Raw genomic sequence first — 22,784 nt, 5'->3', positions numbered from 1 at the left:
TGGAACGAATTGCAAAAATCACTGAAGCTGGAGTCTTATATCGCCCTCACTAACGTTAAGCATCAGCTGTCAGAGCAGCTTACTGATCATTGCACTTATACATAGCCCATCTGTAAATAGCCCACCCAATCTTACATTTGCACACACTGTATATAGAGTTTTCTATTGTGTTATTGACTGTATGTTTGTTTATGAGTAACTCTGTGTTGTTTGTGTCGCACTGCTTTGCTTTATATTCGCCAGGTCGCAGTTGTAAATGAGAATTTGTTCTCAACTGGCCTACCAGGTTAAAAAAAGGTGAAATAAAAATAAATAAAAATGATGAGTTGATTATTTTAATCAGCTGTGTAGTGCTCCAGTACTGAGTTTGGGAAACCCTGTTCTCAGTGGCGATTTTAGCATGTAAATCGTGTTGGGGCAAACTCCCAAAGAATGTTTTACATGTGTGCCAGCAAAGCCACTACACAACACAATATTAAACAATACATTAATTGCACTATAACGGTGACAAACAGTTCCCACAAACTGTTAGGGCCTACATAAAGCTGTCCCAACAGCAGAGCTTTCTTTTCAGCACCATGGAGTAAATCCTTACCACAGCTACACCTGGCTATCAGCGGAGTCTTGTCTGGCAATGAAACAGATATTCAACCTCATTTACTGCCTTTTTAAGAAACATAGCGGATATGGCTGACTTGCTTAAACTAATGTGGTTTCTATTGAAAATTGAGATATACAAACTGTGGCATAAGGGAATGACGAGCGGATAAGAGGCAATAAGTAATTTCAATTAAGACATTAATGAGCAAGCTAAGACTTTTGAAATGTACAGGACAGAATTCAGAACATGGGCTGTTCTTCCAGTATTCTCCCTGTACACCAAGTCAGAACTGTAGGATAAATAAAGGGGGGATATAAGCAGACAATGAAAGCTCTTTTGCCCCGCCGTGTACACTAGCATGTGGTGAGGTGGGGTGAAACACCGCTTCCCATTTATTTTCAATGGAAGAAAAGCCTTGGATAGCGGAGAGGGCGGGGGACCATTGGGTGGCATAAACGTGGTGTGGGAGGATGTAAAAAAGTTCAACATTTCCCAACTTTATGCAAATCACCTGCGAAGTCCACTGGGCTATGACCAATCATATCGAGTGGTTCCCATGACTAATTTGACGGTATGCGACCCTAGGCTGGAGACATTCTTCAGCAAAGATGGCTGACAAAAATACTAGGATGGAAGCAAATGTAAGTAATTAAAATGTCATAACGAATCATGCAAAAAATGTACAGTCGAGAGGAATATGTTAGTTAATGTAGAGACAAAGTTAATTTACGAAAATTGCTATTTAGCAAGCTAGCTGACTAGCTAACGTTAACCAGCTAGCTAACGTTAGCATCCAAGCCAGCTAGCTAACGTTATTATCCTAGCCACCTAGCTAGAATTCATAACATAACATAAGTTTTGCAGATTTTGTAACATATTGTAAATTTAGCAAATTCATAACATATTGTATGTTTTGCAAATTCGCAACATATAATACAAATTGTTATTCCTAACATATCATACAAAATGGGTGATGCACATCCACAAATTAATACATACCATACGAAACATAACATACATTCTAAATTGAGTGTCTTGGATTTACTTGCTTAATAATACAAGTACTGTGTACATTGTAGGGCACTGCCTGCAAACTCCCTCCATCGGCGAGTGTGCAGAGCAGCCCCTAAACAAGACTTGTCTTGAGGCTACCCCACATACCCTAGCCTTATGGAATACGGGGTCCTCGATTTGCTGTATCAAGATGAAACAGCAAGGAGGACGAGAAGTGAAAGTAGGGAGAGGAGGAAAAGGAGATTCGAGATCCATTGGCTCGAGGTCCTCTTCCTCCCTCAGCGCACATCAGCACCCGATGACAAATACATGGGCTGCACCCATGGGGGGTGGCAGCGCCAAGAGGGACTGGTTCAATGGGAGGAAACTATGAACAGCACTGATCTCCCTAGGAAAATGGAGTGCTTCACCGCTTCCATATTCCAAAAGGTATACGTGTCTGTGGCATGTTCAGTACGGGCGTTGAACGTAACGTCTCTACTGTTGACTAACTAGGTGGATTTGTTACAAGAGATGAGCATTCTCTAAGTCAAAGGCACAGCCAACCAGGACCAATGGGACAAGATCTGCATCATTGCAGATCTCAACTTCCGAGCCTCCAGAGGCTGTGGGTGCATCATGAGTCTTATCAACTTGTCCAACCTCTCGTACAAAGAATAGGCAGATTTCATTGATGCTCCTATAGTGCCAAATTAACTGTTGCTGCCATGCAGCAGAAGTGCAAACTCCGCAAGAATGAAGGTGAAGCCTTCAACTTCTGCTTGCCCCGTAGACCTGGGTACTGTGGTAACCCGGTCTCCCCTTCCACGAGCCAGGGCTTCATTGTTTTACGTAACTCAAAACCCCCAGAAATGCAGCAGGCAGCGAACCCACAGTTCGGCTCTCCTAACAGAGGCTGACAGTATGGGAAGCGATCCTTCGCTGCTACCGCATCAGGGTCCTGCACCCTGAATCCCTTGGGGGAAAGAAGGGACTTCTGAGGAGCATCCAACAGTTCACTCCTTGTCCTGGCCTGCCTCCTCTCAGCTGGAGCACAGACTCCCGCCACATCCGCACTTCTAAAACCCTTCCGCTCATATAGAGCAGCTAATCTCTATGCATCCGCTCACAGGGAAGATGGGGTGAGTAAGCACTCAAGCCTACGCCTTCAGGGATGTCAGAGTCACCATGGCAACTATTCTCACAAATCACCTTCCTCATCCTGCCATCCCTCCTCTCCTGCCCTTTTCCTTTACAGCAAGTGTGGCATTCAGACTGTCTCTTTTGTCTTTCCTTCAAAACACTTACTGGGATCTAGATAGTGTTATTGACATGAGCCGGATTTACACATAAGAGAATCTGAATGCTCATATAGCGCAGCTAATCTCTGGGTGAGACATAAACGTGACTATCTGTGCCATAGCTCTCTCATCATCGCTTTCACAAGCAAGCGAGGCAGGAAGACAAATTGCCAGTTGCCACCAAGCACTGTCCCCAAATCCCAGTGTTTTAACACTGTGCTTTGTAATAAAAAAGTATGTTGCATCCAGGCGTCTTGCCTAGGGACAGAGCAAAAATATGACACTGGTGTGCGAGAGTCATCAGACTTGTGGGCGACTCACCGCAAGAGCAGGGAACTGGCAGTCCAGCCCTGGTTCTTGTCCACAGTCATAAAGGGGTACAGACTGCAGTTTTCTATGAAGCCACCCGTTTTCAGCAGAGTTCTGGTTTCAATAGCAAATGGCGACTCAGACTGCATACTAGAGCAGAACATTTCCTCTCTATTAATCAAAGGGGCAGAGTAATACCAGTGGCAGAGAGCCATCTAGGCTTCTACTCCCGGTACTTCCTGGTTCCCTTTTGGACATACGGGTCCTCAACAGCTTCCTGAGGAAGTTCACGTTCCATATGCTTATTATCAATGTGCTGTCTTGTTCTATTTGTCGAGGCAACTGGTTCACTTCAGTCGACCTCAGGATGCTTATTTTCACATAAATATTCTGCCAGCACACAGGAAGTTTCTCAGGTTCGCCTTTGAAGGCACAGCCTATGAATACCTTGCTGTTCCCTTCGGGCTAGCCCTAGCTTCCCGTACATTCAGTAAGTGTGTGGAGGCTATAGCACCCAAGCAAGCGGTACGAGACACGGCTTCCCTTGTAACCCAGCTCAAAGAGTTATGGTTCAAGATCAACCAGAAAAAGAGCTGTTTGATGCCTACACAGAAAATAGAATACTGGATTCTCTCTCTTATCGGGCTACGCTATCAGACAGCCACATCATGTTGTTCCAACAGTGCCTCTCCCTGTTAAACCGTATCCCTAACCTTAACTCTTACCCATTGGAATGACTGCAACTCTGGATCAGAAGGTTGTGTGTCTGATCCCAGTTGTTTTTTTATTGTGGGTTTTAACCCTATCCCAAACCTTAACCCTTACGCTAACCATTCATAATGAGTGCCTAAACTTAACCCTTAGCTTCAAAATTTGATGTTTGGAGAAATGGAACAATACAGAGCAGCAGGACTAACTAAAAAACTGAAATGTGACATTTGGAACAACTTTGAAATTTGACATTTGGAGAACGTGGATGAATGTCAAATTCTGCAGTGAGACTGTAAGAGCTTGTTGGGACAGACAATACGACTGTGGTGGCATACATCAACTGCCAGGGTGGCACTCGCTCTCTGCATCTACACAGAATAGCTGTCAAGATTATTTTGTGGAGCAGGGCACACCTACTTTCACTACACGTGAGTCATGTCCCAGGCGTACTAAATGTGAGAGCGAACTTGTTGTCCAGAGGGAATCCCCTATGCAGGGATTGGAGGCTCCATCCCCAGGTGGTGAACCAAGACTGGGAGAGATACGGTCTAGCCAGCATAGATCTTTTCGCATCGCACAAAAACACGCACTGCCCGTTGTTCTTTGCGATAGCAGGAGATGTACCACTGAGATTGCATATACCGGCACACCCTTGGCCAAAGGTAATGCTTTATGCAAGAAATTGGGTAAAAGGCGGCACGGCCCGCAAATCACTTTCCAAATATTAGGAATTCAGTTGGGGTCACTGACAGTCACTCAATTAGCCCATGTCAGCAAGTTAGCCTAGCCAGCTCTGGTAAGTAACTCTCACTCAGATATCATACTAACATGCCATAAGTCAAGGCAAAATGTGTAGAATTTCAGGAAATAAGCCTAAAAATGGCAAACATTTCTCTGCACCCTATGGCAAAATGTGTAGAATTGCAAGGCATTACCTGTAAAACTGCAAAATGTTCCCTCAGCCACATGGAAAAATGTGTAGAAACGCATCAAACTTGCTTTAAAACTGAAACATTTTCTCTATGACCCATGGCAAAATGTGTAAGATTGCAGGAAATGAATGTTAAAAAGTCAAAACACCTACTCCCATTGCCTGCTGCACTGCTGCTTGGATTCCACCTGGCGATCTGTTCACCGTCTGCCCTGGCCTCCCTGTCTGGTACAGGTACCTCCACCACACTCACCCCTCTCTCCCGAGCTTTCGCTCGCCTCCAGCACACACGCACTGTTGGGGCGAGTGACTCTGAACTTATAATGGCTAGCCCCAAGTCGTTATATATATATTTTTAAATATTGTGCATTTTGCTATTTGCCTTGTGACTCCTGTGTACTTTGTTGACTACAAACTTTCTTTATCAAACTGTGGGACAGACTGTTTGTTCCCACACTCGGGACTCTGACTCTCTATTGGTTACACAGACGTTTGGCCTCCCATCCTATTCTAACCACCTCTCACCGGCTTTGTATTCATCTTACCTGATCAATCCAGATGTGTTGGTCATTACTGAGACGTGGTTAAGGAAGAGTGCTTTGAATACTGCTGTTAACCTTTCTGGTTATAACCCTTTTAGGCAAGACAGATCTTCCAAAGGTGGGGGAGCGGAAATCTTTACCAAGGATCACCTTCAGTGCTCGGTTGTCTCTACCAAGTCTGTCCCCAAACAATTTGATTTGCTGGTTTTAAGCATTAAACTTTGAAATAGCTCTTTGTTGACTGTTGCTAGGTGCTATCGTCCTCCATTCCCACCGGCCTGTACCCTATCTGCCCTAAGCTCTCTCCTGGCCCCTTACACTAAGTCAGAATTTGTCCTGCTAGGTGACCTAAACTGGGACATACTTAAACAACCTGACCAAGTCCCAAAGCAATGGGACTCCCTTAATATTTCTCAGATTATCACCAATCCCACAAGGTATGACTCCAAACACCCAGAAAAGGCTACTCTCCTCGATGTTATCCTCACAAATAATTCTGATAGGTATCAGTCTTGCATTTTCTGTAATGACCTTAGTGATCACTGTTTTACAGTGTTTACACTGTGTGCGTAATGGCTGTCCTGATTTGTCATAGACGCTTGCTAAAAAACTTTAATGATCAAGCCTTCCTTCATGAACTGGCCTCTGTAAAATGGTATAGAATCAGCTTGATCCCCTCTGTCTAAGATGCTTGGAACATCTTTATTTATATTTTCAGTGGCATTGTTAACAAACACGCCCCCATAAAGAAAATGAGAATTAAAAACAGGTTCAGCCCCTGGTTCGACCGTGATCTTGCAGAATTACTCCACCTCAAGAATTGCATTTGGCGAAAGGCCTAGCACATGCATACTCAGGCTGACTGGCTATCGTTCAGGCAAATGAGAAATAAGTGCACTCAGGCTATCCGGAAGGCCAAAGTTAGTTACTTTAAGAAGCAGTTCTCTCTCTGTGGGTCTAACCCAAAGAAGTTATGGAAAACGGTTAAAGACCTGGAGAATAAACCCTCCTCCTCACAGCTGCCCATGTCCCTTAATGTTGATGATGTGGTTGTAACTGACAAGAAGCACATGGCTGAGCTCTTCAATCACCACTTCATTAAGTCAGGATTCCTATTTGACTCAGCCATGCCTCCTTAAACATCCAACATTTCCTCATCTCCCACCCCTTCTTATGCGACTATCCCCGATGCTTCTCCCTCTTTTTCCCCTGCCCTGCTACAAAGTTTCTCCCTTCAGGCAGCCACTGAGTCCGAGGTGCTAAAGGAGCTCCTTAAACTTGACCCCAAAAATACATCTGGGTCAGATGGTTTAGACCCTTTCTTCTTTAAGGTTGCTGCCCCTATCATCGCAAAGCCTATCTAAACCTTTTTAACCTGTTTCTCCTTTCTGGGGAGGTTCCCATTGCTTGGAAGGCAGCCACAGTTCGTCCTTTCTTTAAAGGGGGAGATCAAGCTAATCCTAACTGTTATAGGCTTATTTCTATTTTGCCCTGTTTATCAAAGTGTTGGAAACACTTGTCGATAATCAACTGACTGGCTTTCTTGATGTCTATAGTATTCTCTCGGGTATGCAATCTGGTTTCCGCTCAGGTTATGGATGTGTCACTGCAACCTTAAAGGTCTTCAATGATGTCACCATTTGCCCTTGATTCTAAGCAATATTGTGCTGCTATTTTTATTGACTTTTGATATGGTAGACCATTCCATTCTTGTGGACCGACTAAGGAGAATTGGTGTCTCTGAGCGGTCTTTGGCCTGCTTTGCTAACTACCCCTCTCAAAGAGTACAGTGTATAAAGTCTGAAAATGTGTTGTCTCAGCCACTGCCTGTCACCAAGGGAGTACCCCAAGGCTCAATCATAGGCCCCACGCTCTTCTCAATTTACATCGACAACATACCTCAGGCAGTAGGAAACTCTCTCATCCATTTATATGCAGATGATAGTCTTTTACTCAGCTGGCCCCTCCCCAGATGTTGTGTTAAATGCTCTTCAACAAAGGTTTCTTAGTGTCCCACAAGCTTTCTCTACCCTTAATCTTGTTCTGAACACCTCCAAAACAAAGGTCATGTGGTTTGGTAAGAAGAATGCCCCTCTCCTACAGGTGTTATTACTACCTCTGAGGGTTTAGAGGTAGTCACCTCATACAAGTACTTGGGAGTATGGCTAGATGGTGCACTGTCATTCTCTCAGCACATATCAAAGCTGCAGGCTAAAGTTAAATCTAGACTTGGTTTCCTATATTGTAATCAATCCTCTTTCACCCCAGCTGCCAAACTATTCAGATGACCATGACATAATTTATAGATCGGCAGGTAAGGGTGCTCTCGAGCGGCTAGATGTTCTTTACCAGATTTGCCACCAATGCTCCTTATAGGACACATCACTGCACTCTATACTCCTCTGTAAACAGGTCATCTCTGTATACCCATCGCAAGACCCACTGGTTGATGCTTATTTATAAAACCCTCTTAGGCCTCACTCCCCCCTATCTGAGATATCTACTGCAGCCCTCATTCTCCACATACAACGCCCGTTCTGCCAGTCACATTCTGTTAAGCGTCCCCAAAGCACACACATCCCTGGATCGCTCCTCTTTTCAGTTCGCTGCAGCTAGCGACTGGAAAGAGCTGCAACAAACACTCAAACTGGACAGTTTAATCTCAATATCTTCATTCAAAGCCTCAATCATGGACACTCTTACAGACTGTTGGGGCTGCTTTGTATGATGTATTGTTGTCTCTACCTTCTTGACCTTTGTGCTGTTGACTTTGCCCAATAATGTTTGTACCATGTTTTTGTCCTGCTGCCATGTTGTGTTGCTACCATGCTGTGTTGTCATGTTTTGCTGCCTTGTTACTTTGTCGTATGTCTCTCTTTATCTTTATGTAGTGTTGTGTCTCTCTTGTTGTGATGTGTGTTTTGTCCTTTATATTTATATTGTATTTATTTTTTTATTTTTTTATCCCAGGCCCCCGTTCCCGCAGGAGACCTTTTGCCTTTTGGTAGGCCGTCATTGTAAATAAGAATTTGTTCTTAACTGATTTTTCTAGTTAAATAAAGGTTAAATAAAAAATAAATAAATATGGAGGTGGGTAGGATTATTTCTCATTTTTGTAGCCCCTTTGATGGCAAGGGGAGCTCTTTTTCACACCATGCTTCGCTTTTGCTCCCCCTCCTATCCAGCTCCGGCGTTTGCCATCGCAGGCCTTCTAGCTGCTGCCGAACCTGCTGCTGGCAAACACCCTTCACTCATCAACCCGGACTTGTCTCGTCATCATTACACACACCTGGTTTCAATCCCCACTCTATCACTGTATATATACTCCCTCTGTCATTTGTCTTGGTCGGTCATTGTAAATGTTTCTTGTTTTTCTGAGAGGAATCTCTTACTATTTCCTGAGTACTTTATAATTTTGCACGTTGGGTTTTGCTTTAATATATGGCGCTTAAATACATTCAGTAGTTCCAAATCTGCGACTGCCTACTCCTCTCTACACTCTTGTCAGTGGAGATTCTCCTCCTTTACAACAAGCCCTGGCAACTAGTGCTATGCAGGGATCTCTTGACCCAGGTGAATAGAGAGAGGTTCCACCCTCACATATTAACCATGGCCCTCTTGGCCTGGCTCTTGAAGATAAATGCGACAGGCTTGCTTCTTGGAGTCATTGAGACTATCCAAAGTGCCAGAGCCCCTTCTACAGGCTCACTGTATGGAAACAAGTGATGTGTTTTTGAGACATGGTGTGATCTAAAACAGATAATTCCTTACCAATCGCTTTGTATCCAAATTTTTATGGTTTTTACAGGACCTTTTGGACAGAGGGAAGGCTTTCTCCACTGTTAAGGTCTATCTAGCCGGCCTGTCGATAGGATTTAACAACACATTAAGGAAACACCCTCTGTTATGTCATTTCATGAAGGGAGCGCGGTGCTTACGCCCAGTCTCCAGGCCTTTAGCCCCATCTTGGTATATGTCTATTGTGCTTGAGGTGATTTCACAGCAACCTTTTGAACCGCTGGAAAGTGTGGAGTTGAAATATTGCACCTTAAAGGTGGCTTTTCAGGATAAAGTCCACCAGTTGTGCCTACAGTTTGCCCTGGTGTTATCCAAGTTAACATTGTTACCCAACCCAGCATTTATGCCTAAGGTCAGCTGCAATTACAATTGTCTCGCCTTAAAGCTTATGGCTTTCCAACCGCCTCCCTTCACTTCTACAGAAGAAGTTTCTCCACTGTTTATGTACAGTACGTGCTTTGCGTATGACGTAACAGTGACCAACTCCTTAGTGTCTTGGGTGCCCTCCTGTAAGGGGGGTCAACTCTGTTCAAAGGCGTCTCTTTATAAGAGATTTGTGAGATGGCATGTTGGGCCACCAATCATACTTTTGAGGTTTTACCGACTGGAAGTCATTACAACTTCATTGGCACATACTGTTCTCAGTGTCGGAGCCTTTGAGGGGTGATACTGTTGGGACTACCCTGGCTTCAGATAGCATGTCTGCGATATGGGACTTGGCTATATCCCAATGTGAGACATCGAAACAAGTATTTGAAATAGAACTTAGGGCTACTTGTGTAACCCCGGTTCTATGATAATAGGAGTGAGATGTCTCACAGTGTTTCCCTGCTCGCAAGAGCGCAAGGAAGAGAGGCATGCTTGAGAATGACCAGTGGGCAGGCTCTGTTTATTTTCTCTGTCATGAAGTACAGACAAGTTATTTTGCATCATCTTGTTTTGTTGCTTTTCTGTTTTAGTTTTGCATGACCAGTAAGCAAATATTTATTTGACTGACCACTGCCTATCCGTCTCTGTGTACACTTGGGGGGGAAGGGTAGAGAATTGGAACGCAACCTTCTTGAATGGGGATGCCAGTTATATAAATTCAATTTCTATGTGTCTCTATGTGTTTTTTCAGTTCTATTAATTATATTTCAATGTGTCTCACATTTTGTACTGAGATCCAAACTATTGCAGATTTCTTTTTGAGAAGGCACAGCCCACTGCCCACATCTAGGGGAATGTTAGAATTTTTTTGGGTGTCCAGACCACTCTTACTGAAGGGCATATATCACACACAGTGAACACACCTAGCATAGAGATCTTCCATGTTGTAATCTATTTGCTGTCTGGGCTCTTACATAACCTAGATATTTTATTTTCGTATTACAGTATCATATGATTTCCCAGAAACAGGTGCAGTTCTCATCAACAGTTATGTAATTTTATCTGTGAAGAAAGGGATGTAGCATTTGCCTCAAGACTGAAGGGTTGCCAGTCCAAGCCTTGATTCTGTCTGTTGTCCTTTGTATAAGATTATTATTATATATTTTTTTAAACTGACCACTGCCTATTCCTCTCTGTGTACACTTGGGGAGAAGGGTACATAATTTGGATGCAAACTTCTTGAATGGGTTGTTTGTTCTATAGGTTCTATTTCTATGTATCAGTCAGACATGCTTTTCAGTCCTTGTCATTTTTGTTCTATGCATTTTACACCTTTTTGTTAACCTCGCGATAGTTCACACGCAGCGTCAACCCAATCGGCACACTTACTGACAGGTCGGTAACGAACAGAGTAGTACAGGATTAGATAGGAGGGTTTGGTTCTTTAGTCCGTAATCTGTGATTGACTAGACACTCCAGTACAGTAGGTGGCGGCATTCAACGATAACGTTTGTTTGCGGACCGCCATAATATTATAGAAGAAGAAGGTAACGAACAGCTTCGCAAAACGTTTGGATTAGTAGCGAACTACACGATTTGCTGTGTTAAAATTAAAGTCGTGTGTGATTGAGGAGTAACTAAATGTGTTGCTTGCTTTTTTAGCTAGTAAGTCGTTGGAAATAGCTTTAGCGATTCAGTTAGGCTAACGTTAGTGAAAGTAAACAAACCAAGAAACCTAGCTACTACTAACGTTAGCTGATGTGTCATCAAGGCGCTTTGCTGAAATAGACTTATAAGTGAACTAGCTAGATACTCGGTATTCATATGTGTGTTTCCATGAGAGGAAGCTAAACTATGTGACATAGCGACATTTATTTATTTGTAAATGTATCCCTCACCCCCTCCTGTTATCTCCTCTTCTTCCACCTCTGTGCATGACAGAAACCAAACGATGCAGTGCAACAATGTGACAAATATCCCCAAAGGGCTACTGCAGCTTCGAGGCAGTTTGAGTAGCATGATGGACAGCCTGTACTATGACCCCAAGGTAACTGCACCCTGTCTCCTCTTCAGCAACACTGTTACAAACTCTTGGTCTAACAGTGACAGGCATGTAGGGACCTATTACTTCTTAATAGGACAATAGGTCATGTGAAGCATGTTCATGACACTTCTCTCTCCTCACTAGGTGGCAGAGCTGATGAACACGTCAATGGGGCAGTTCCTCAATGGCCACCCATTCTTAGCCCTGGCTGTGTTGGTATTTGGCGCCATGGCCACTGTACCCATTGGGATTTTCCTGACCTTTGCCACTGTTACATTCATTGGTGCCACCATGGGTTTAGTTTTATTGGAGGGTAAGTCCCCACACTACCTATACAATACCTACTGTCCACTACTACAGTACCAATACACTCTTCCCAGCTGTGTAGTGTAACAACTAGCCTGAATGCCTGTCTATCAGGGACAATGATGGTGGCTAATACTGAAACCCTTTCTCACCCTTTCTTGTTTTTCCTCATTATTCCTACCTCCTCCCTCTCCCTCCAGTGTTTCTGCTATCCCTGGGAGGGGTCAGTCTGCTGTGTGTGCTCTCTGCTCTGGCCATCCTCGCCATCCTGGTCTCCTTGGTCCTCGGTGCCTGTTACATTACCTCTAACAATGTGCTCAACTTCTACTACAGCCAGCGGTATCGAAACACACAGCCTGTAGTAAACACACACACACAGAGGCCCTTCATTTGAGATTCTCATTCTCTCCCTCTTTCTTTCTCTCTTTCACCCAATGCCAGTAGGTACCGAGTCACTAGGTTGGAGCCTGCAACAAATATAACAGTCATGGAACAAGATGGGTGTGTTCAACTTAACACATTATTTGGTTGATGAACAAAAACTCCTTTCTAGATATACAGTTGAAGTCGGAAGTTTACATACACTTAGGTTGGAGTCATTAAAACTCGTCTTTCAACCACTCCACATATTTCTTGTTAACAAACTATAGTTTTGGCAAGTCGGTTAGGACATCTACTTTGTGCATGACACAAGTCATTTTTCCAACAATTGTTTACAGACAGATTATTTCACTTAATTCACTGTATCACAATTCCAGTGGATCAGAAATTTACATACACTAAGTTCACTGTGCCTTGAAACAGCTTGGAAAATTCCAGAAAATCATGTCATGGCTTTAGAAGCTTCTGAAAGGCTAATTGACATCATTTGAGTAAATTGGAGGTATACCTGTCGATGTATTTCAAGGCCTATCTTCAAACTCAGTGCCTCTTTGCTTGACATCATGGGAAAATCTAAAGAAATCAGCCAAGACCTCAGAAAAGAAATTGTAGACTTCCACAAGTCTGGTTCATCCTTGGGAGCAATTTCCAAATGCCTGAAGGTACCACGTTCATCTGTACAAACAATAGTATGCAAGTATAAACACCATGGGACCACGCAGCCGTCATACCGCTCAGGAAGGAGACGCGTTCTGTCTCCTAGAGATGAACGTACTTTGGTGCCAAAAGTGCAAATCAATCCCAGAACAGTAAAGGACCTTGTGAAGATGCTGGAGGAAACAGGTACAAAAGTATCTATATCCACAGTAAAATGAGTCCTATATTGACATAACCTGAAAGGCCGCTCAGCAAGGAAGAAGCCAGTGCTCCAAAACCGCCATAAAAAAAGCCAGACTACTGTTTGCAACTGCACATGGGGACAAAGATCGTACTTTTTGGAGAAATGTCCTCTGGTCTGATGAAACAAAAAATAGAACTGTTTGGCCATAATGACCATTGTTATGTTTGGAGGAGAAAGGGGGATGCTTGCAAGCCGAAGAACACCATCCCAACCGTGAAGCACGTGTGTGGCAGCATCATGTTGTGGGGGTGCTTTGCTGCAGGAGGGACTGGTGCACTTCACAAAATAGATGGCATCATGAGGCAGGGAAATGATGTGGATATATTGAAGCAACATCTCAAGACATCAGTCAGGAAGTTAAAGCTTGGTCACAAATGGGTCTTCCAAATGGACAATGACCCCAAGCATACTTCCAAAGTTGTGGCAAAATGGCTTACGGACAACAAAGTCAAGGTATTGGAGTGGCCATCACAAAGCCCTGACCTCAATCCCATAGACAATTTGTGGGCAGAACTGAAAAAGCGTTTGCGAGCAAGGAAGCCTACAAACCTGACTAAGTTACACCAGCTCTGTCAGGAGGAATAGGCCAAAATTCACTCAACTTATTGTGGAAGGCTGCCCGAAACATTTGGCCCAAGTTTTACAATTTAAATGCAATGCTACCAAATACTAATTGAGTGTATCTAAACTTCTGACCAACTGGGAATGTGATGAAAGAAATAAAAGCTGAAATAAATCATTCTCTCTACTATTATTCTGACATTTCACATTCTTAAAATAAAGTGGTGATCCTAACTGACCTAAGATGGAATTTTTACTAGTATTAAATGTCAGGAATTGTGAAATACTGAGTTTAAAGGTATTTGGCTAAGGTGTACTTTAACTATCATACAATGTTGTTGCTCATAAGTTTAAAGTGTCCCTTTAATTTAATCCTCAAATTGTTTGTTCTCTCCCCTACTTTAAAATCTGACAGAGAAGAAGATGAAGAAGCCTATGGGAAGCCGGAGGTTTAAGGAGCTGCAGCGTCAGTGATGGAGATGGCCTTCTATAGACACAATCGTATACTGATCACTGCACTGCAGTCCTCTCACTGGCAGATTGGGGTTCCTCTAGACTTGAGAACTAGATAGAGTAAAACCTCAGGTTGACTTTTCATTAAAGGCCCAATGCAGCTGTTTTTATCTCAATATCAAATCATTTCTGGCTAATACGTACCTTACTGTGATTTGTTTTAAATTAAAACAAGAAAAAATTGCTTCTTAGCAAAGAGCATGTTCTCAAGCAATAATTGTTTAGATCTAAGTGGGGAGGGAAAAACTGAAAAATAGCTGTTATTGTCAGAGATGTTTGGAACTCACTTTCTTATTGGTCTATTAACTAATTTACTGCCAGGTGATGTCAACAGGCAGGCCACATTTTCAGCCCACCAAAACAAGCTGAAATTTCAGGTCTTTTCAAACAGCTCTTGCACTGAAAGGGCATCATTTTCACAATTGCACAGTATTATTCCAACCTCATACTCTACAAATATTTATAAAACAGAAAAATCATGTCTTTGACTGCCCTGGGCCTTTAACTACAAAAATCTATTATCCAAACAGTCCAATGGAATCATCACCATTTGATACAAGTATTAATATTTCTTTATATGATTCTAGAGGTTGTATAATTTCACCTGACAATGTAGGCACATTGATTGTTGATTTCTTTTATTGCATTATAGCATTTGTACTATTATCTCTATTTTCTTGATCTTTCTAAGGGTTAAGAGTACAAAGATGTATATTTTATACATAAACATAGTTGAAATTCAAGCTGCTATCGGTTGCTAGTCTGATTGTCAGATGTTACATGCAATGAATGTACCTTGGTTTTTATTGTCCTCATCATTTGCAATGGAGAGGTGACTAAGCACCTGTAATGGTAGAAATGATTTGTTAAACGAAGCCCATTTAGAACATGACAGATGACCAGGTAGCAGTGCAAATAATATACATGTTACTGCTACATTGTATTTGACAATAATCTGTGTATTTTGTAAACAATGTGTGCAGTATGCTATAATCCATATTGTACATTTTCCAAAGATTTTATTAAATGCGCTCCTCTAGTTTTGATCCACATAGGATTAATAACAGGTCAGTCATTTAAGTTTAAAATCTGTGGGCCATTTGAACAGTGGGAGCTAGTTTCTGTTACTAAGGTCATGTCAGTTTGTGTAAACCAGAAATGTCAAGTATGCACTAATAGAGATAGTGACTGATGATTTGTATCAAAAAGTGTTTTTATATGTATTCAATTGAATGTACCTTTTCCTCTGAAGATTAGTGGTGAGATGTTACTTTGATGGAATGTTTCAAGTAAATCACTTCAACTGCACTAAATTGATTTGCTCTAGAAAGCCAGTGTCTCAATATTGTAAGATATTTTTCTAATGTACAAAAGTGTGCCCATTTGTAATTGACCCTTCACAGATTTGTAGTTCTGGCCTTGAGCAGTTCTTGTTAAATGTTCTGTATTGTCATGTTTAATGTGGACCCCATGAATCGTAGCTGCTGCTTTCACAACAGCTAATGGGGATTCTAATAAAATACAAGTAATTCTAAAGTACTTACCATTTTTTGGCTAATCTTTTTTTAGCTGTCTGTACATAGGTGTTTTTTCACATTAACAAGGTAAAATTGTGCTTTTTCATAAAAAGTTTATTGGAGGTGAGGTGGTATCACAGTTATCATGCAACTTAAAACAAAAGAAGCTATAGGAATGACTCAAATGAAAAGACTATGGGGGTTTACTTAGCTGGGAAAATTGGTCAAATCTCAACATTTAACTCAAATGCATACATACCAAACACCATATCTAACACACATTCCTCCTCAACCCTGTTCTAGAATATCATGTATATTTCAATGGGTCTTTTACCTCTGTGACAAATGACTGCATCTTTATTTAAACAGCTAAAAAAACTGACAAGTAAGGCAATTACAGTATTCAATCAAATTAACCTTAGTCTATGACTGCATTGAAAATAAACCAAATAGCCCTATCGCGAGAAGCACATTTACTGACACGGACCCCTAAATTACTTCCAATGTTGAACAAGCTGAGGCTGGGCCTAAGTAATGCAATAAAGTCGTCTTGGTTGGTGATGTGAAAGGTGATATGTATCATGTTAAGATGGGAACTTCATCTTAGAATGGCAAGTATGTACATAAATGGAGGACACAAAGATGAAGAATTTATGCTTTTCAAATTTGACAACTGCATTGAAGCAAATTTTACCAAAAATGTCAAAAGGGCAACTGGAGAAAAAGAATATTGGGCAAAGGGTTCTATAAAAACAAGAACCCAGAAGTGGGCTTTGCAGGATAACTTTTTCAAGAGAGGAGTGCAAAGTGGGATATCCAAATGAAAGAGCACCTACAAAACATAAGTAAATGTAGTTGTGAATAATACATTGGCCAAGGGGGTACAGTCACATAAAAAACTATGTATGAAAAAATAGCAAGACATAAAAATCATTACATAATACTCCTTGACACATCGTTTCCATCTTAATCATACAGACTAGATTTTTGCATCTCATTTTGAAGTTTGGCATGGTACTTTGCATTGAGTCAACCCTAATCGATACAATGCATATTGAGCCATCAAAGAGCACACCTCACATGTTGAAAAAACAAAACATGTTTTCTTTCTATTTTGAACAGCAATGAGAAAAGGTAAGGCAAGATGCTAAAAATAGATATCTGAAGACTGCGTGAAGACCTGGGATGACCTCCCATTCAGTTTTGGAGCCGTTTGTTGTTTACCAGTTCAAAGTTATTCATGAAGAAGACTAGTGTTTTTCCCCCTTGAGTCGCTCTGTCTCTCAGGCATCTTGCGTTCGCTCGGTGGGGTTCCATGATGTTATCTCCACGCACCCTGAGTCTGCTGGGAGACACGGGGTCTCCGTCTGAACCGCTCATGCTGGCAGGCTCAGCTTCTTTCCTTTCAGCACTGAGGATTATTGAGATACATGTCAGAGGGTCCAATTATTTTATTTTTTTAATGCATTTCCCTTGCAGTGTGCTGACTCCTGTGTACTACAACATTCAAAGTGTATCTAGATAGATTATAACTCGTTTAGGATATGATGTAGTCCTACAAACTCAACAATGCTTACTTACGCATACATAAAATACCAGAAGGTCAAACAGCGAATACACAGATGGCAGAACATAAATCAGAGGTGGACATTTAGGTGGACACTCACCTTTGGTGACATAAAGGTAGAAAAAGTCGCAGTAGAGGATGGTCTGCACCATGCCGGCCACAATGGCGATCATGTCAAAGAAACCCTCAAAGTAAAAGCGCCAGATCCAGTTGAAGAGGTACAGGGCCCGGTAGAGACCCAGGAAGAACAGGTAGTGGGTGGTGATGGTCTCCGCCTCTCCCGTCTTACTGATCATGAAGAGCTGGGGCAGGATGGCCACCGACTCCAGGTAGATGGAGAATGTCCACAGGATCTGATAGAAAGAGAAAGACAAACACAACACTGTATATTAGCCATTAATCTCATCCACCCACCCGCTAACAACTGACCATGTGGAATAGGTTAAGTAGCCATCAACTAGGGGTTTCTCCTTCATATGTAATGTAAATGTCTCTAACCTCTAGGAAAGAGAAGTCATGGTTGACCAGGCATGCGAGGCCCCCTACAGGAACCACCAGGAACTCCATTCGGAAGCTGTCATGGTTCCCATCGTAGGTGGCCTTGAACTTCATGTAGATCAGGTAGACAGTGGCGTAGGCACAACCAATGTAGATCACCTGCAGGGAAGAGGAGAGGGAGAAAATGAAGGTATCCCATGTTAATGGTGCTGAGAAGAAAATAGTAGCACAGTCTAGAGCGTCTCTCATAAGGACTAGGTCCAGAAGAAATCTACAGATAGAACTTATCTGAAGCCCCAGAGAGATTTGGTGATGACGTTGTCAATTGCTTATGCAGTCAACTCTGTAAGGGATTCCACAGATTCCGCCTGGCCCAACTCATAACACTTAATCACTACTATCAGTGGTTTGGAGGTATGGAGAGAAGGAAACGAAGGCTCAGTATTAAGGCCCTGCCATCCTCTTACCTTCATGGTGGTGTTGTAGAGGGAAATGAAGGAGGTGAGGAGGTCCAGGTAGCGAGTAGTGAAGACCAAAGCAAACAGGATCTGGCTCTTCCCGGAGATACCTGGAAGGGACAACCAGTTTTACAACAGTAGGACAGATAATACCCTGGAATGAAATAAGAAATTCTTCTAGTTTTGCATCACTTCAAGAACAAGTTCTGGAAGAATGGCAAGTCCTTCACAACTTCTGAAATAGTCTTCCTTTGCAAGCCCCTGCCCGGTCAGGGCTGCAAGTATGACAGTATCTTATCAACAGCAGTTGGAAATGTGAATGAGACAAACCCCATGTCTGACTACATCAAGAAATGCAGCTGCATCTTAAGACCAGGGTGATCACTCTGCAACTAATGCATCTCCATGTAGGCCTAATCGCAATGTGCACAAGAAAACGTATTTATTCCATATATTACAGTGACTGGTATTAGAAAAAGACAGCAGATCCTAATGCCCCAAAGGCAAATTAATTCGATGCAAACAAGTACGATGAGAGAAACGTGTGCGAGTGTTTAGAATATAGGATGTGTTCAGCTAATTTGAGACATAAATGTAGAAGTGTCGACTACTTATGAGTAGGAATGCATTGATTCCTTTCCACCTAATTTAATTTCGTGAGACTTTCTAGAATGCCACGTCAGAGTCCAGATCTAACAATCAAACGCCAGGCTACATTGAGTGAACTCGCATGCCAGACTGTTGCAGAAAACAAGGTGACACTAGACGGGATGTTTAAACAGAAGTTCTTAATAAATACCTCATCTGAAAGCACGGTACAGTGTCCAAACTTGCATCACTCTATGAGCAATCGATTTTTTTTTTAATCGACTATTTTGGCTGTTACACGTAACTAGCTAATTAGATACCGTAGTTAACATGTTTTGCGTAGCAAGTTAGCTACCAGTTACATAGGTGGCAAACCAGATATTCAATGAAGGCTTTGATTAAACAGTAATCCGTATAGCTAGTAGTTAACTTTAAAATCAGAGCAATCCAAGTTGCCGCGCTAGAATAGACAGCTAACAAGTTGACATGCTACGGTGGTGAAGTAGCTAACGTTCAACCAATTGAAGCTCACTAGTTAGCGAACACAACATGATCTGCATATAATTGTTTCATGATGCATTATATATACTGATCAGCACTTAAAATGCCATTCATTGCTTGTTTGTTCTGCAGTTAGCAGGTAAATATCAGTGGGTTCGGAATATAACGTTAACTATCCATGTTAGCTAGCTGTCTACAGGGATCTAAACTACAGCTAACTGGATGGGTTGGAATATGGGCAGACGGCAAACTAAATACATAAGTAAACAGCACATAGCCAATAAGTCATTTGAAGAAATATACATTTTAGTAGCTAATATACTCACCAGCACACGACCTGGTTTTCCATATTTTGAGCAGGAGAATGATGATAGCTGCCAAGTGAGAGAGGTCTCCCGTTAACCTGAAGATGTTCATTGCTAGAGCTGATGCCTTCTTTTAACTTTTTCTGGTTTAAACTAGCTTTCTATCTAATTTATTTAACCGGCTTCACTATCCCTTTTTTGATGCAACGAGTTGAAATATGGCGATAGGGCAAGTCGACGTGGAAGGGGGCGTAAGAAAAACGTAAATTACAAAGCAAGTTGTGTTCGGATTGGATACAGCGGTTTGAGTGACACCTGTGCTAAACACGCCCACCAGCATCCATTGGTAAGAATGTCTAGTTGAATAATACTCAATGTGACCGTCATGCCAGGGCCTTGAATTTGAAGAACGGCGAACAGATTGATTCCCACGTCTCGCTGATGCTGCAACATTACTACGAGAAGACAATTTTGACTGACAACTGTGAGAAAATTAGTTTGGGATTACAACACCAAACACATAATGATGAGATACTTAGTAAACAGGATGGAAAACTGAGAGAAGTGAAAACATCCATCTTCCTGTTCTGTCTATTGCACACTTAGTCATGAGATCACAACGCGCACACACTTATGGTGTCAACATTATGTTTTCATAAAAACGGATTTATCAGTGTTCTCCTCTATCACGCGAATTAATCTCGACAGCCGGTAAGGACATATCAGCAAAATTAAATGTATCTTTATGTCAGTATGATAAAATATCAGATTAAAACTGTTTTGATTCCATATTAGCTTCACTTATAACGATTGAGAGTACAACTTTATGATTGTACCTGTATCTCTTTTTACTCCAGACATCATGGAGAACAAGGAAAACTGCCCCGCAGGGTTATCGTTACACCAGCCAGACGAGAACATTTGGCGGATAGGGGGTCAGTCAGCCTCTCTCCCCTGTAACATCGCATATGATACCAATAGGAAAATTGATGTCCTCTGGTTCGTCTTCAAGCAGGACGCTCACCACTCGGTCGATCTGATGACCCAGCAACACAAATACAGCCTGGAGAGAAACAGCCTAAATATCAACTCACTCCAGGTCAATGACAGCGGAGTGTACCACTGTGCTGCCGTGTTTAGAGACGTGGTATGCAGCCGGGCACAGGAGATAGGGCAGGGCACCACGCTGGTGGTGAGAGGTAAGAGCATAGAATTAAATAGAACATGTGTCATTTGAAATTATTACTCATCATTTAATGTATCTCTATGGGTTAGAGTGTTTGGGGTAGCAAGGGGGACTTTTCAGTTCTACTCAAGTTTTGCCTTTACAACTATATGAAAACCAAGTGACAGTTCTGTGTGCTTTCAGAGAGGGGCATGCAGATGGCCTGGCATGTTTTGCTGTGCCTGCTGTTTGTCCTGTTGGTCTTGTACAGCCTGGCAATACTGATTCTGATCATTCGTAAGAAGGTAAGTTATTGTATTACTCTAGATACATACATATAATGATCATTGTGAATTGGTTGTTGTTTGAGACATAACAGTGCATAAAATATATTGACCAATCATGCAACCATCATAATCATCTAGTCTACATTGGATTCTAACCTGCTCATTCTACACTAGACTGGGAAAGACATTGCCGTTTGCAGAGGCACAGAGAAGAGTGACATCCAGGTGCAGTCTTCTCTTTTGTACTGCCTCACTGAAGTTGTTCATGATGTCTTAAAGAATACTTGATACCACCACAATGTGCAATGTGTTCACAATATTTAGTTTCACCATGTTGTGGAAAGCCCAATGTCTTAAACAAGCCCTAGCCCTTGCTATCATTGTTTTGTAAGAGGGGGTATTCCTCTTCAGTAAATTCCTAGTATAATCCTGTCTCACAATGTTGAGACTTTAATGTATGTTTACATTGCAGAAAGACAAGGAAATACAACACTTTTTAGTTGTTATTTACCACTGCGATGTAACCGATTTGTTTGCTGTTCATTCTCTTACAGAAGAATAAAGTTCAAGTACAGTTTGGTGCTGTTGTGCAAGAGCTGTACGGCAAGAGGAAGTTACGAAGTAACAAGAAAAACCCCAACCACAGTGGCCCTGCTCAAAACAAGGTACGGGATGGTCACATTGCATTTTCCTAATATGGCTTATTGGCTTTCCTATTGAGTATGAGAGAGGCTAGGAAAGTGCTTAGATTTTATGTTATGACTCAGTTATATCAACCTGTTTTCAATTGACTAAATTATCACACCTTGTTCTTAAGCAAACTCTACTCCATCAACACATCTAATCTACACCATGTTGACTCGACAGCTGATAAACTCAACTGAATCGTCTTGCAGGTTGAAAGCCCCCACTCCAACCATCCAGAGGACATTTACCAAAACCAGTGACTCAACAAAAAGGAGAACCGCTAATGACAGCTACTTCCCTACAGACTGATCTTCAGGCTACACAGACTGATCTTCAGGCTACACAGACTGATTTTCAGGCGGGGGAGACTGTAAACTATAAGGACACTGCTGACCTGCAAAACGACTAACCAAAATCTAAAACTGACCCTGACCTTAACCAAAGAGAGTAACAAGACAAAAACAATCCCGATTTGATGAACTTCAAATTAATCAGAAAGAAAAACAGAAGTCCCTCTACTGAATCTGAAGTTCACCTATTTGAATATCCATTTTTTTTGTCCATGTTTCAGTTTCAAGTCAACGTAAATAACACGTGCAAGTTATTTGAATGAAGGCTTGTTTTTAATTCAAATGGAAACAGTGTAAATGGACTTGTAGAAAACATTCCCCAACAAATTAATGCAAATCATTTGAATGAAAAGTAATTGCATATTTGTTTGGTATTAACTATTTAGACAAAGGCACAACATCACAATGGTTCAGGTCCCATGATAACAGTATGTAGTAAACACAATGTCAAAGAAAATATCTGTTTTACATTCAATTTGTTTGGAGAACAAAGTCCGCAAACTAATAAACTATGTGAAAGTAATCTGATGCTACAATATCCCTCAAACTTGGTTAAGTCATACAGTTTTCACAGTAACTAGCAATATTATTGCATAGAGT

General features: G+C 41.9%; 3 protein-coding genes across 7 annotated transcripts in view; 2 read left to right on the top strand and 1 right to left on the bottom strand.

Moving 5' to 3' along the window:
- LOC106606751 (lipid droplet assembly factor 1) overlaps positions 1 to 15,800 on the top strand; it is a 65,727-nt gene extending 49,927 nt beyond the window's left edge. The window contains exons 1-6 of one of the 4 annotated variants that reach the window (XM_014203113.3): positions 11,002 to 11,102; positions 11,497 to 11,602; positions 11,744 to 11,912; positions 12,106 to 12,244; positions 12,347 to 12,406; positions 14,164 to 15,800. In XM_014203113.3, coding sequence (XP_014058588.1) covers positions 11,507 to 11,602; positions 11,744 to 11,912; positions 12,106 to 12,244; positions 12,347 to 12,406; positions 14,164 to 14,203 — 504 coding nt within the window. In that variant the 5' untranslated portion in view covers positions 11,002 to 11,102; positions 11,497 to 11,506 and the 3' untranslated portion in view covers positions 14,204 to 15,800. Of the gene's footprint in view, positions 1 to 11,001; positions 11,221 to 11,496; positions 11,603 to 11,743; positions 11,913 to 12,105; positions 12,245 to 12,346; positions 12,407 to 14,163 lie in introns of those variants that run through there. The other 3 variants (XM_014203114.3, XM_014203116.3, XM_082976404.1) reach the window with 3 other exon arrangements.
- A 71-nt stretch (positions 15,801 to 15,871) lies between these two features.
- Positions 15,872 to 19,955, bottom strand: LOC106606750 (ER lumen protein-retaining receptor 2). The gene is made up of 5 exons (XM_014203112.3): positions 19,717 to 19,955; positions 18,311 to 18,411; positions 17,844 to 18,002; positions 17,446 to 17,698; positions 15,872 to 17,189 (listed from the first exon to the last, which is right to left on the bottom strand). Exons 1-5 carry the CDS (start codon positions 19,805 to 19,807, stop codon positions 17,155 to 17,157), a joined length of 639 nt encoding a protein of 212 aa, XP_014058587.1. The 5' UTR covers positions 19,808 to 19,955; the 3' UTR covers positions 15,872 to 17,154.
- Positions 19,015 to 22,707, top strand: LOC106606748 (immunoglobulin superfamily member 6). 2 transcript variants are annotated; one of them, XM_014203111.3, is made up of 6 exons: positions 19,015 to 19,116; positions 20,553 to 20,894; positions 21,065 to 21,165; positions 21,322 to 21,372; positions 21,702 to 21,812; positions 22,044 to 22,707. In XM_014203111.3, the coding sequence occupies exons 2-6, from the start codon at positions 20,558 to 20,560 to the stop codon at positions 22,092 to 22,094; spliced, it is 651 nt and encodes a 216-aa protein (XP_014058586.1). In that variant the 5' UTR covers positions 19,015 to 19,116; positions 20,553 to 20,557; the 3' UTR covers positions 22,095 to 22,707. The 2 variants fall into 2 exon arrangements, with proteins under 2 accessions (XP_014058586.1, XP_014058585.1); XM_014203110.2 differs by lacking the exon at positions 19,015 to 19,116 and adding an exon at positions 20,044 to 20,406.
- The last annotated feature ends 77 nt before the right edge of the window (positions 22,708 to 22,784 follow it).

This window comes from Salmo salar, chromosome 06, assembly GCF_965601325.2.
Source record: "Salmo salar chromosome 06, fSalSal1, whole genome shotgun sequence".
NCBI classification, from domain to species: Eukaryota; Metazoa; Chordata; class Actinopteri; order Salmoniformes; family Salmonidae; genus Salmo; species Salmo salar.
Note: the sequence above shows the minus strand (reverse complement) of the source record. Positions and strands in the feature narration are given on the sequence as shown.

What these genes read in the sequence shown, in the direction of transcription:
- LOC106606750 (XM_014203112.3), bottom strand. Translation starts at nt 19,807, where the DNA reads ATGAACATCTTCAGGTTAACGGGAGACCTCTCTCACTTGGCAGCTATC. An exon ending in TCTACAACACCACCATGAAG is followed by an intron (nt 18,003 to 18,310) that starts GTAAGAGGATGG and finishes TCTTCCCTGCAG; the next exon opens with GTGATCTACATTGGTTGTGC. An exon ending in CTACCTTTATGTCACCAAAG is followed by an intron (nt 17,190 to 17,445) that starts GTGAGTGTCCAC and finishes AATAATCCTCAG; the next exon opens with TGCTGAAAGGAAAGAAGCTG.
- LOC106606748 (XM_014203111.3), top strand. Translation starts at nt 20,558, where the DNA reads ATGGAGAACAAGGAAAACTGCCCCGCAGGGTTATCGTTACACCAGCCA. An exon ending in TTCTGATCATTCGTAAGAAG is followed by an intron (nt 21,166 to 21,321) that starts GTAAGTTATTGT and finishes ATTCTACACTAG; the next exon opens with ACTGGGAAAGACATTGCCGT. An exon ending in CAGAGAAGAGTGACATCCAG is followed by an intron (nt 21,373 to 21,701) that starts GTGCAGTCTTCT and finishes ATTCTCTTACAG; the next exon opens with AAGAATAAAGTTCAAGTACA.